The sequence below is a fragment of the Lissotriton vulgaris genome, chromosome 5, assembly GCF_964263255.1.
Source record: "Lissotriton vulgaris chromosome 5, aLisVul1.2, whole genome shotgun sequence".
NCBI classification, from domain to species: domain Eukaryota; kingdom Metazoa; phylum Chordata; class Amphibia; order Caudata; family Salamandridae; genus Lissotriton; species Lissotriton vulgaris.
The window spans coordinates 1,341,896,023-1,341,909,921 of record NC_141693.1 but is presented as its reverse complement, the minus strand read 5'-3'; the positions used below and the strand labels follow the sequence as shown (position 1 = coordinate 1,341,909,921).

General features: G+C 48.5%; 1 protein-coding gene across 1 annotated transcript in view; it reads left to right on the top strand.

Annotated features, from left to right (window-relative positions):
* Positions 1-13,899, top strand: part of SYCP1 (synaptonemal complex protein 1) — a 5,090,281-nt gene that overhangs the window by 3,208,205 nt on the left and 1,868,177 nt on the right. Inside the window, exon 32 of the mRNA XM_086919665.1 lies at positions 2,769-2,879. Coding sequence (XP_086775791.1) covers positions 2,769-2,879 — 111 coding nt within the window. The remainder of the gene's footprint in view (positions 1-2,768; positions 2,880-13,899) is intronic.

Here is a 13,899-nt window from a genome sequence, read left to right as displayed (position 1 = left end):
TTTCTGCCCCCCTTTCAGAGGTTCTCCTCTTTCTTCTTTCTCTTGCCCAGCAGGGCTCTGCTCTGGGCACGATCAAAGGCTACCTCTCTGCCATTTCAGCCTTCTTAAGGCTCCCTGATCAGCCTTCTCTTTTCAAGTCACCTGTTGTAAATAGATTCTTGAAGGGCGTCACTCACATGTTTCCTCCTGTTCCTTTCGTGATGCCTCAGTGGGACTTGAACCTTGTTCTGACTTATTTGATGTGCGCTCCCTTCGAGCCACTTCACAATTGCCCTCTTCGTCTTCTTACTCTTAAGACTGCATTCCTGGTTGCCATCACCTCTGCCAGGAGAGTGAGTGAGCTCCAGGCTCTATCTTCTAAGTCTCCTTTTCTTTCTGTCCATCCGGACAAGGTTGTTTTAAGAACGCATCCTTCTTTCCTGCCCAAGGTGGTTACAACCTTTGATATCGGGCAGTCCTTCACCTTGCCCACATTCTTTCCGCCTCCGCATCCCTCGAAAGAGGAAGAGAGGCTCCACCGTCTGGACCCAAAACGTGCGCTCTCATTCTATCTGGACCGCACAGGCCAGTTCCGGGTGGATGACCAGCTCTTTGTTGGTTACGTGTGCGCTAAGAAGTGACGGGCGGGGCACAAACAAACCATTTCTCGATGGGTCGTTTTGTGCATAAAGGCTTGTTATTCACTGGCTAAAAAGGAGCCTCCTGTGGGGCTGCGTGCCCATTCCACTTGGGCCACTCCGGCTAGTACTGCCCTGGGTTGGGGAGTCCCCTTGCAGGACATCTGTCAGGCAGCTACGTGGGCCTTGCTGCACACATTCGCTAGACACTACTGCCTGGACAGCTAAGTCCGGAGAGATCGCTTTTTCTGCCGTTCTGTTCTCCAGGACTTTCTGGTGTGATCAGTGGTTCGCAGACCCACCACTGGGGTTGGTATTGCTGGGGTATCTATTCTAAGGTAAGGAATCTAACACTAACCTGTTTCTTTCAGATGCCCAAGTTACTTACCTTCGGTAACAATATATCTGTAAGAAACAGTAGTTAGTGTTAGATTCCTTACCCCCCCACCCATCCTCCCCGTTCTGGGAACCGATATCTAGGGTTAAGGTTCTTCCCTTTGAGGGCCCTAGTTTCATTGCACCAGTGTCGGTTTTTATCATGGCTCTGCGTTTCTAGCGCGGAAAAGCTGTGTATAAGAACTGACGTCAGCGTGCGAGGGAGGCGTCTAAGTACTCCGACGACGTGATCCCGGCGCCGACGACGGACACGGAGCCGCAGACGCCTACCGATGCGCATGAGTACTGCTACTCAAAACTTTCCAGATCCAGTCTGATGCCTGGGGATATTCTAAGGAAGAAATCTAACACTAACTACTGTTTCTAACAGATATATTGTTGCCGAAGGTAAGTAACTTGTGCGTTTATTGCACATTCAGAGGAGTACTGTAGCTGGAGCAGTACAGGTCCATGCATACCCCACTTTGCATTGTTGGCCCATAGAGGGCCAGCCAGAGCCCTTTAGGGAATGACAAGTTCATCGGAAGAGGAAGAGTACAGTCCGCTGTCTGAATGCTGTGTCATTGGTGACCAAACAGAATATGGCAGTCCATGTTGAGGTCTAAGGTGAGTGTCGTGGTGTGTATCGTGGGACAGTTGAAGCTGATGATGCAGAGGACAGAACCAAGCAGAAACCGTTAAGCTTATTTTGAGATAATTATCACACGTTTTTTAGAATATCCCCCACAATGTGGGCCAGTGTGTGTGTCCAGATGTTCAGCATGGGGAGCATGTGATTACTGCATGTAGTGTGCATGGCTGAGTGTTCCTACCTACATGTGGCATCTGACTTTTTGGTATTTTAAGAATGCTCGCGCTTTTGGGCAAACATGTTTTATTGGGGCCAATTTCCTCAGACCTTTAGTGTAGTAGCTGCCTATCTGTGGGATCAATCTGGGTTTTCTCGTCTGTCTTTGGGCTAAATGTAACCCCACCTGTGACCTATCAATCGATAGGCTTGGGTTTGGGTCGCAGGGCCTATCTGACCACCTATCTCTGACTCGGGGTTAATGAGGAGGTCACCTCAGGTGGATTCAACATCAATAATACAGGTTTGTTATTACCTGTATATTTAACGTTCATTGATATCGCATTTAGCGACATTCTTATTATTTTGCGTACATTTGTCATTTTGTACATTGACATTGTGTTTACCAGTATTGACATTTTTATGTGTACATATATTAAGGCATACATTCACATTGCATTTGCTGATATTAACAGATTTCTTTGGTGTCTTGTCAATTTCTTTTTCAATTGTTTTGTTTCTCGTTCAAATGCTTTTCACTTGTTGCTTTGTGCAAGCTTGCTGCTCACAGCCATAGCAACTTAGGGATGATCTGAAGGTTTTGCAAAAGAAACCTAAATGTCCTAAGGGGGTTGGTGGTAAGCATATTACATGGTGAGGTCGCACAACTACACCATAAAATGCACCCCATTACCTCACATCCATCCCCTCTTTGTGAGATACTTCTGTGCTAAGATTTTTCTTGCTGACTGTATTAAGGATTTAGTCTGTAGGCAATAATAACTTAAAAAATTATGATACAAACAGAAACTGTTGGTGTTAGTAGGCACATATCTAAACCATTTTGAGAACAGTCTTTGGAGGGTCTTCTGATTTTCCAGTATCACTAATCCAACAGTTTTCTTGTTTAACTTTTTAATGTTGTGTACGTTACATATTGCTATCACTTCTTCAATTGTGTTTTTTAGGTTAAAAATATGAAGTTATTAGCTGAAGAAGCAACAAAAAGCCAAAAGGATATAGATATACGATGCCAGCACAAAATTGCTGAGATGGTAGCACTTATGGAAAAGCACAAGGTATTTTTCATGTTTGGATTGAAGTGCTCTGATAAAGATATCAATGTATTTCATTGCTAACATTGGGTACCATATGCCTCTTCAGAGAGCCAAGTGTTTCATTTTCAATTAATTATCAGAAATCCCTATCTGATAACCCTTTAATAAATGAATAATTAATGAGTAGAACGCAGAAAATTGTTTGCAAGAACACATCTTGATCAAGTAATGTTCATACACAGAGAACTTAAAGTCATGCTTCAGTAACTTAAATTAGCAATAAGCAAATGAGCTTTGAATGCAAATCTCTTGAAAACACAATCTGATAAAGACTTCTAGCTGCAGATTCCTTACCTTAGTATATTGCCCAGGTGTCAGTCTGGAAAATTTTGAGTAGTACCTCTGCATGCTGGTAGGTTGCGCCAATCCAATCAGCGCCATAGGTGTTGTCCACACTGGATGTGACATACTCAGTGCCTATATAGGTGCCACCTCAGTGTGCTGACATCAGTTCCTTTAATTGGATCTGGATGAGCTACCATAGTAATTTTGTTTGCTAACATTTTGACTTTTTGTGGATCTTTTTTGAGCTTTTAGCTCCCAGTGTGCCTTAGGGGTGTCCCCCGAGAAACCTGTAGGTTTTAAACCCTGTGGAGTCTGTCATAGGCACATGTCAGTGACAGACCCCCATCTGGTTTGCTTCTGAAACCTGGAGCCAGACCACGGCTCCAGGGCCTGCCCCAACTGTCGTACTATGAATCTCAAAATGATCCAGGAGTGTGCCATTGTAGGAAGCTGGATTTTTATGTAGTGTGCCAATGTAAAATGGGACAAAGTAACCTGCCTGATAAATAGTCACAATGAATGTAACACCTATGTATTTATAGGCACTAAGAAGTCCCCACTGAGCCTTGTGATTCAAAAATACTCATAGCCCTGAAATAATTATTTATCTGGAAAAACATACCATTTATTCCAAGATGTATTTAAATTCATCACTGTAATAACCATATATGGCTGAGCAACTGTGCATAATATATATACAACTCACAAGACCAGTACTTTGACGTACAAAAATGTCAGTGTTCATCACAATATGAACTCTATCTGGAACCTCCTACCCACACCCCACTCAAATACACACCTTTAATCATAAATCCTAAAACGATCCAGAAGTGTGCTATTGTAGGAAGCTGGCATTTTATGTTGTGTGCCAATGTAAAGACACACCATGAAAAAGTCCATATGGCCCTTATGGTTTACCGGGCTAACTTTAATAATCCCATGTGCTCTATTTGTGGTAGTGTGGTCAAACAGTTTAGGCTTATCAGGGGAGTGTTAAGCATTTGTTGCAAACACAGAGTCAATAAATGGTGCACACACTCAAGAGGAAATCTGAGACTTATTTAGAAAAATAACATGGATTTTTATATAATTATAGGGCCATATGTATCAAGCCTTTTTTGATTCGCAAAGGCCGGAATTTGCCGAATTTCGGCCTTTGCGAATCGCAAAAGGCTGTTTTGCATTTTTTGATATGTATTAAAAAATCGCATTTTAAGGAATTACAAAAAAGTGTGATTTCTTATTTTGCTATAGAATTTAAGGAATCGCAATTTTGCGATTCCTTAAATGCTATGTATGAAGCATTTTACTATAGCGAAATTAGCTTAAGAAATCGCAATTTACCACCAACTTTCAATTGGTGGTAAATTGCGATTTCTTTTAAAAATGCACTAATTGGCATTTTTGAAGGTGGCATGTGACGCACACACATGCTGATTTCAGGGGTGCAGCAGGTTGTCCTTGAGACACCCCTGCACCCTTGAAATCAATCTCATTTTGCGATTAGCAAATTGCGAATCGCAAAATGAAATGCATTTCACAATCATTCCTATGGGCCTCCTGGCCCCTAAGAATGAATGGGAAAATATTCTTTATTTGCGAATTCGCAATTTGCAAATTCGCAAATAAAGAAGATTAAAAAATCGCAAAAAAATTTGATTTTTTACATACATCCCGTTTTGCGATTTCTAAATAGTGATTCCTTAAAAATCGCTATTTAGAATTCGCAAAACGGAACTTTGATGCATATGGCCCCTAGTCTCCAAGATCATTGTAATCAGATAAGTACTTTTGGAGTTAGGAATTTTACAAAGAAATAGTAAAATGCTCAAATAATGTTATCCTATGGGAGGAAAAACATGTACTGAATACATATAGTTGCAAGTGGTTGTAGAATGTGCCATTTAGGGCTGAAGGTGCTTGGGGTCCAATGTCCAAAGAACCACCAGAAGTTTGGGTTTATCTGCCCTGGTGTGGCTGGGTGTAGAGCTGCTGGTCGTGCTGGTAGCCTCGAGTGCTACACTGTTTAGAGGCAAGTATGGCTGAACCTAAAGGAGGGCTCAGCTCCTGAGGTCTCTGGATCAAGGAAAAGCAGTCAGTTTCTGTGAACCAAGTCTGTGGGACTCAGATGCAGAGGTGTTTGGCCGTCTGGCCACTTGAGTTGGAGGCTCTTATTGTTCTCAGTTGTGACTTGCGGAGGGGAAGAAAACAAAGAGCAGGGCCACTCCGGTGTGAACCTCTTAAGTCCTGATGACCCGCAGTGGACAGGTCGGTTTTAGCTGTGATGGTGTCCAGACAGCACACTCTACAAGCCTTGGTTGCGGCAAATGCTTCTGTACCCATGGTATTGGTGCAGAGGGACTCCTGGAGGGTCTAGCATCTCGAACCTCACTCGAGAGATGGGACTGACCTCTGGAACCAACATGACCTCCTCCTGGCCATATGCTCACAAGGTGGGCCAAATGGCCAGCAAAATGAAGCACCAAACAAGTGCGGTCGGTGTCTGGAGATGCAGCGGGATGGGTTCTCAACCCCAAGGGAGATACTAAGTGGTTGTTGAAGTGCTGAACAGACCTCCAAGGGTTTGGGGTGGAGGATCAGCTTCGGGACTAGTTAGTCCAATGATTATCAAGGTTATCAGCAGCCAGGCAGGGTTTGGTGCTAGTTTCAGAGCAGGTCCTCTGTTCTTGCACTGCCAGCTCTTCTGTGTCCTTCTTCGGTTCCCAGGTAGACAAATCTGAAGTTCTGGTGTCAGGGGGACTCCTAAATACTAAATTTAGGGGTGTTTAAGGGAGTTAAGGGTAGTAGCCAATGGGCTACCTATTCCTGGGGTGTCTACACCCCCTTTATGGCCACTTCATATGAGGATTGGGTATAATCTTAACCCAGAGTTCCTAGTTTCACAAAAACCAAGACGGTGAAGCCCTTCTTCGACTGTCCTCTTCATGTGGCCCACCTTAGGGTTGTGACTAGCCTGCAAGTGTGATACGCCTTCTGACTACTAATTTCCCACCTGCTCTGGTTCCAAATGTGCCTCAGGGTAGGGGTGGTGTTTCCCAGGTCTGGGGGAAGCGTGGTTGCATTTCAAAGTCAGCAGAGGTTTTGAAGCTTCTAGTCTAGAGATGCTAATCTGCAGGACATTCTCCTGGAGGAGGTGTGAACACCTTCTGCCGGACAGCCATTGTTCCTGGCATCAGAGAGCATGGGCTTTCACCTGCAGGGGGTCAGAAACTCATCTGTGGTGAATGGCTGGAATATACCAGTCACCCAGTACACTTTGTGACTAGTAGTATTTTAGGGGGCACCTCTAAGGTGCCCTCTGGGTGCATGTCATACTAAATCCGGTACTGGCATCATCATGGATGTATTAAGACAAGATGTTTGATTCCAAACATCAGTATTTTAAGTGAAGCCATTTGTAGCTGAGTAATTCGTAATGACCAGTGCCCAGTACATACCTTAATTTGGCTGCCTGATCACATGCAATACTTAGCAATGGAACTAGGCATTACAGGGACACATTTGCTCATGCAGATGTGCCCTCACATGTAATATAATGCACCCTGCCTTAGGGCTCTAAGGCCTGCTGTAGGGGTGATGTACATATGATACATGCAGTGTACAGGGGCAGGGCATACACTGAGTGTACCATGTCATGTTTTCAGAATGTTTTGCACCATTTGACACATCCTGAAATGGCAGTCTGCATGGAATTTGTGTGTGGGTCCCTTAGGGTGACATAATACATGCTGCAGCGCTTAGGGACACTCTTTAGTGCTCATGGCCTCGGTACCAGCGGTACCATTTACCAGGGACTTACAGGGGTGCTAAAGTCCTGCCAATTGCGTTACAATTGCAGATTTATTTTCTTTGTAGGGAAAGAGCACTGGCACTTGGGCCTGGTTAGCAGGGCCCAGTGCTCTACCAATCAACAACATCAGTACCAGTGAGAAAAATGTTGGCGTGAAGATGTCGAAAAGTGGCATTTTCCTACAGCCATGAAGCTCCTGGTCACTTGTCACTGGGCACCTCCCCTTGCATCAGGTCCCGGTCACAACGAAGGTCGGGCCTACTGTCAGAATTGTTCCAACTGGTTACCTTCAAGGTCCAATCATTGCCAGGTAAGTCCCACAAAAATAAGTCCAAGTTGTCGAAGCATTCTTTAACTTCACCACACTGGTCCTAGTCTTCTGTCAAGTCACAGGAAACAATGACACAAATCTCATCACGGCTCTCTCACCTCCCCTTGGAGCTTGCGCATGGGTACTCTCTGCACCTCCCTGACTTCCCTGAAGCCAGAGCAACACATGCTCAACTCAAAGAGTTTTATGAGGCTATGCACTCCATAGCTGAAAGAAACTGTTAGTTAACGATTCCTTACCTTAGAATTACCCCCAGATGTCAGAATGGTTCTGGAAAGTTTTTCGTCAGCAGTACCTCTGTGCATCGGAAGGTGTTGTCGGTCGACTCCATGTCCGTTGTTGGCATTGTGGTGCCGGGATGACGTCGCAGAAGTTACTTAGACCCCGCCCTCACGCGCTGACGTCAGTTCTTTCTTTTTCCGCACCAGTAAGTGCAGATCCAGAGAGAGCAGTACCCCTAGTTTCTTGTTGACTGACTTTTTCTTACTTCTTTCTCGAGTCTACTTCGACTCCTGGTGCAAGAGAGATGCCCGATTTCAAGGCCTGCGGTTCCTGTACTCGACTGATGTCGGTAATGGATCCGCACCGTGTGTGCCTCTACTGCCTGGAGCGTGACCATGACCCCAAGTCGTGCTCCGACTGCCGAACCATGGCCCGAAGTCTTTGTGGGAGCGGCCCCAAAAGCTACTTGAGGCCCGGCAGTTGGCTCTGTGTCGTTTGGGCTCCTGATCGCGTAGGAGGGCAAGGGACTGATTACTGAGCCTTCATCATCCTCATCTAAGTCTTCACACTCATGGTCAGGTAAGTCAAGGCACAAGAAGAAGTTGAAGAAGCATTTTCTCTCTTGAACTTCCCCTTGTCCATCGCCCCGAACCGACAAAGGGTGCGGAGCCTTCATGTTCGACTCCAGCCTTCCCTCCCTTCCTGGGACAGGGAGTGACCCCTGCCCAGCTTTGTCAGGTCTACAAAGTGATGCATGCCATCTTTAGGCAGCACGACTCCTCCGGTGCGCCTTCGGCCCCCTTAGACCCAGCTGGGACCCTAGGCCTTCGACGCCAGCGGCTCTGCAGGGCCCCCTTGGATCCAGGCCTGGATCCAGATCGGCACCAGTTGACCTTATTACACCTCCAGCGGTGCCAATTCCACCGGCACCAGGCCCAAAGCCGACGCCGGCTTCCACCCTGATGTGGATACTGAACAGGTCCTGTGTCGACCGACACCATATCTGGCACCGATGGGTACCTTTGTGCCTGTATTCCACCCCACCCATTTTCAGCCAGTTTGGCAGCCAGAGGAGGGTGAGGAAGACTGGGAGGGGTCTGGTGACTCTTTAACCACTTGGCTGCTAAGGACTCTGAGGCTACATAATGAGATTTCCATTGAAATCAATGGAAACTCCATGACGAGTTACCCTTGTCATTAGCGCTGAAGAGGTTAACTGACCAGTTGCAGTACGACCAGGACTGGAGAGAGGAACTGGGGGATGGGTACCTGGCCGTGGCATGTTATTTCCTCCTACCGTAGCTACGGAGAAGGGAGCCTCTTATGCAGTGGTGTTGCGTAGGGCGGCCGAGGCCCTAAACCTCGAGCTACCTATTGTGGCAGTGAGGACTTATCTCCTGACAGAGGTGCTCTAGCCAGCAGCAAGCTTTTCGGAGCTGCCCTCCAATGAAGCCCTCACGGACATCCTTTTGGGCACCTGGTCCAGGCCGAACACAGGGGCTCCTGTGGATAGGATGGTTGCTTGACGCCACTGCTCGGCTCCGGGCAACCCCACTTTCCTCTCCCAACACCCCTCTCCCGAGAGCTTGGTGGTCCAAGCTTCAGTGTCCCAAAGCGCATTCCCTAATGCACCACCGAACAGTGAATAGAAGAAGCTGGTTCAGCTTGGGAAGAAGATGTTTTCTTCCTCCTGCTTAGGGCTGCGGTCGGTGAACACCGCATGCCTCTTGGGCCGTTATTCCCACTCCGTGTGGGATATGGTGGTACAGGTGCTGCATCAGTGTTGGGAAGAGGCCCAGTTCGTACTCTCCTGTGCTGTTGCCAAGGGGAGAGATGCAGGAAAGTTTGCCATCCGCTGTGGACTGGGCACTGCTGACTCACTAGGTAGGACCATTTCAACGTCGGTGGTGCTTTGCCGTCACACATGGTTGAGAACGACTGGCTTTTTTGGGGATGTCCAGAACACCTTGATGGACAGCCCTTTGATGGCCGTCACCTGTCCGGCGACAAGGCAGGCAGTGCGCAAGAGCGCTTTAAGGACTCTCGGGCTACTGCCAAGTCCTTAGGCCTCTCCACCACGCACCCTGCACGGTCTGCCTTTTGCCCCTTTCGTAGCCACAGAAGGGGTGCCCCAACACGTTCCTTTCAGAGCCACATGCCGGCGCAAGCTGTTCAACCTCAGTGCGGCCGGGGACGTGGGAACCACCAACCAGGTGGGCCAGTCCACCACCGCCCCCTCTACAGCAGCCTCCAAATCCCTCCTAGTCCGACCTTTCAGTCCCATCAAACGCCAGTGGGTGGCAGGTTTCGCCATCACCTCCTCCACTGGGGCACCATCACCTCGTACAGGTGGGTTTTGCAGATAGTCCGAATGGACTATTCCCTCCCCTTCGAGACTATCCCTCCAGCCATGCCACCCCAGTACCATTGCATGTCGGGGGATCACCTGGCCCTTGTCCAACAGGAAATTACGGCTCTCTTGGCCAAGGGAGCCATCAAACAGGTTCCTGCCCCAGAAGTATGTCATGGTTGCTATTCCCACTACTTTCTGTTGCCCAAGAAGGACAAGAGCCTGTGTCCTATCTTGGATCTCAGGGACATCAACCGCTTCCTCCGGAAGGAGATGTTCAAGATGATGATCCTGGCTCAGGTCTTGTCTGCCCTCGATCCTGGAGACTGGATGGTAGCGTTGGACTTATTTTCACATCCCCGTCCTGCCAGCCCACCGGCGTTAACTGATGTTCACGGTAGGCCACAAGCACTTTCGGTTTACTGTGCTCCCCTGTGGCCTTACTAGTGCCCCTCGGGAGTTCACGAAAGTGATGGCGGTGGTTGCAGCTCATCTGCGCAGATCAGGGGTTCCACTCTTCCCTTAGCTCGACGACTGATTGTTGAAGGCGGGCTCACCCCAAACAGACCCAAGATGCAGGTCTCCCATGTGTCAACTGTCCATCACTGTATAGGACTATCAGTTTTTGTATTCCTACTGCTTCCCATGTGGAGAGGTCCACTCGGGTAACATGTTTTTGCCCTCTTTGAGTACCCAGTAGTGGGAGGGAGGGTGTATATAGGGTGCGGTTTTTGGTAAGAAATAAGGTGTGCTTGAAGCATCAATGGGCCACGGCTAACATTAGTAATTTTTGGACCTTGTCCCAACTTCCCGTGAGAAATAGCCGCAGAATGCATTAACTCGACCAGGCCTGATGCTGCATCACCGTGTCCTGCATTTGCTGGACACTCATCTATCTGGCGTTCATTTGAGGCAGGAAGCATCGTTTACAATGCATACCATTCATTGCATGCCATTACAACGCAAGTTGCTACAACGACGCGTTGTTACATCTCATGCCATTACAACGCAAGTTGTTACAACGACTTGCAGTAGGGGGCAGAGGTGTTGGATTTGTTTGATTTCCAATCTAAGACCTTCCCTAGTGTTGCACACTCTGGAGTTGGAATAGTATATTTTACTATTCCTAACTCCAGTGCCCCCCTACAGCAACCGTTGTAACGACTTGCATTGTAATGGCTTGCGATGTAACAATTCTTCTTTGGAACGACTTGCGTTGTAATGGCATGCATAGAAAAAGCATGCGTTGTAATGAGTGATATTCATCTGAGGCACCACAAGTCCCTCTTGTCCACTGGAAGATACAGTTTGGATATTACAACTTGCCAGCAAGAATCATTCCAGATGAACTCGCACATCACGCTCCAGAGGGCGCAAAACATTGGTGGATTAATGTAAATCGATAAATTCGCCAAGGAATATAACAACCTGGGTATCTGAAAGAAACAGGTTAGTGTTAGGTTCCTTACCTTAGAATATCCCCAGGCATCAGACTGGATCCTGAAACTTTTCGTCAGCAGTACCCTTGTGCGTCGGTAGGCGTCGTCTGCGGCTCCGAGTCCGTCATCAGGTTTGTGATCGCCAGGATGACGTCGTCGGAGTACTTAGACGCCGCCCTCGCGCGCTGACATCAGTTTTTCTTTTTTTCGCACCAGCAAGCGCAGACCTTGAAAGAACTTGTACCTTAGTCACTTTTTGACTAACTTTTTGGCCTATTTTGGCTATCTTTTGCGAGTCGTTTCGACTCCTGGTGCCGGTAGGGATGCCTGGATTCAAACCGTGCGACTCCTGTCACCGCCTGATGTCGGTGACCGACCCCCACCACCGGTGTCTCTACTGCCTAGGGGCCGACCACGACGACAGAACTGCCGGGCCTTGTGGTCGAAGGCTAGGCGGGAGCAGTCCTGCAAGCTCCTCGAGATCCGGCAGTCGGCTCTGTGCCGCTCGAGGTCCTGGTCAATGAGGAAGTCGAGGGGGCGGTCACAGAGCCGGAGCCCACACCGTTCGTCGGGCTCCAACTCCTTGCATTCAGGTAAGTCGAGGCACTCTAAAAAGAAGTAGAAGAAGCGGTGTTGCTCTTCTGGCTCGACACCAGTTGACCTCACGACTCCTCCGCTGGCGCCGACCCAGATGGTGTCACTCCCGGCGCCGTCCTCGGATGACGCCGCCCCCGGTTTCAGCCCCGGTCCGGGTCCGGCATTGGAGCGGCACTGCTCGGCGCCATCTCCGGTGTCGGGAGTTGAGCAATTCACCTACCACCCGGCTCTGTCATATCTGCCTGTTTATCAGGACACGGATGAAGGGGAGGACTGGGAGGGGTCTGAGGACCCTCTGGCACAACAGTGCCAGTTAAGTCCAGACTGGGGAGATGAGCTAGGGGGGCAGTGGTCTTGACACTTTGCCTGACACTGGCTTTATCTCTCCTCCCTCCGTGGCTACAGAGGAGGGTGCTACTTATGGTGTGGTGTTGCGCAGGGCAGCCAAGGCCTTGGCTCTTGAGCTTCCTGCTGCAGCCGTGAGGACTAATCTCCTCACCGAGGTGCTTCAGCCACCAGTAAGTTCTTCGGAGCCTCTGCTGCCATTTAATGAGGTCCTCACGGACGTTCTGTTGGGCACTTGGTCCAAGCCCTCCACAGTGCCCCCTGTGGATCAGAACGTGGCCCGACGCCGGCTCCGGGTGACCCCTGCTTTCTGTCCCTATACCCCACCCCGAGGGCCTGGTGATCCAGGCCTCTAAGTCCCAGACCGCATTCCAGACTTCTCCCTTAGATAGGGAATCCAAACGGTTTGACCAGTTTGGGAAGAAACTGTTCTCCTCACTTAAACTGGGGTTGCGGTTTATCAACATCGCTTGCCTTTTGGGCCGTTACACCCACTCTTTGTGGGATACGGTTGCGGACGTGCTGTCCCAGTGTCCGGAGGAGGCCCAGCTCACCCAAGCTCTTGCTGAGGGGCAGGATGCAGCATGTTATTCCATCAGATGTGGACTTGATACCACGGACTCGTTAGGCAGAGCGATTTCCACGATCCGTCGCCACGCCTGGCTGAGGTCCGCCAATTTTTCGGGGGATGTCCTGTCCACGCTCATGGACATGCCCTTCGATGGCCGTCGCCTTTTTGGCGACAAAGCAGACAGTGCGCTTGAGCGTTTCAAGGACTCCAGGGCTACGGCCAAGTCTGTGGACCTGTCGGGCCAGCACCAGCAGACTTCTGCTTTTCGCCACTGTTGGACTTGGCCCTTCTGTCAGGTTCACCCCTAAACTTTTTGCTTTTAATTGTGACCTGGTGTTAGTTATTTTTGGCTTCTGCGCACTTTACCGCTGTGTCCCAGGGTAAAGTGCGTGCGTGTAGTGAGGTTGACCTACCCTCCCATAGGAATGCATGGGGAATGTATGTGTCCCTGGTAGTTCCTGATGCGTGGAGAGTGCAGGTGCGAGTTTGCTTTGTGCGGACTCGTGTGAGTAAATGCTGCACGATGATGCGTGCGGCGTTAATGTACCTAGTGTGGAAGTGCCACTTCTAGAAGTTGGGCAAAAGGGAAGGCTTGGGTCCTGTCACTGGCTGGCCTGGACCACTCCAAATTATTAAACAAAAACAATGGCCAGACAGGTTTTGTTTCAATACTTCATACCGCTCTTAACCGAATAATTCTAGGCGGGAAGACTTCTTTTATTTAGTCATTTAAACTTTATAAATATTTTTTGAAATCATTTGGTATATCATAGAGGGAACACAATTGTCACACAGTCACTTCATTAACACATTTAGGGCTAGATGTAGGTAGGAAAGATTTACCGATTTTAAATTACCGAATTTTACCGATTCGGTAATTTAAAATCGGTAAATCTATGGGTCCGACATGTAGGTATTCCAGATGTGCTGGAATACAGAATCGGATGAATTCGGTATTTACCAATTCGGTAAATACCGAATCGGTAATGCCCATTCATTCCTATGGGCTTTGAAGCCCATACGAATGAAT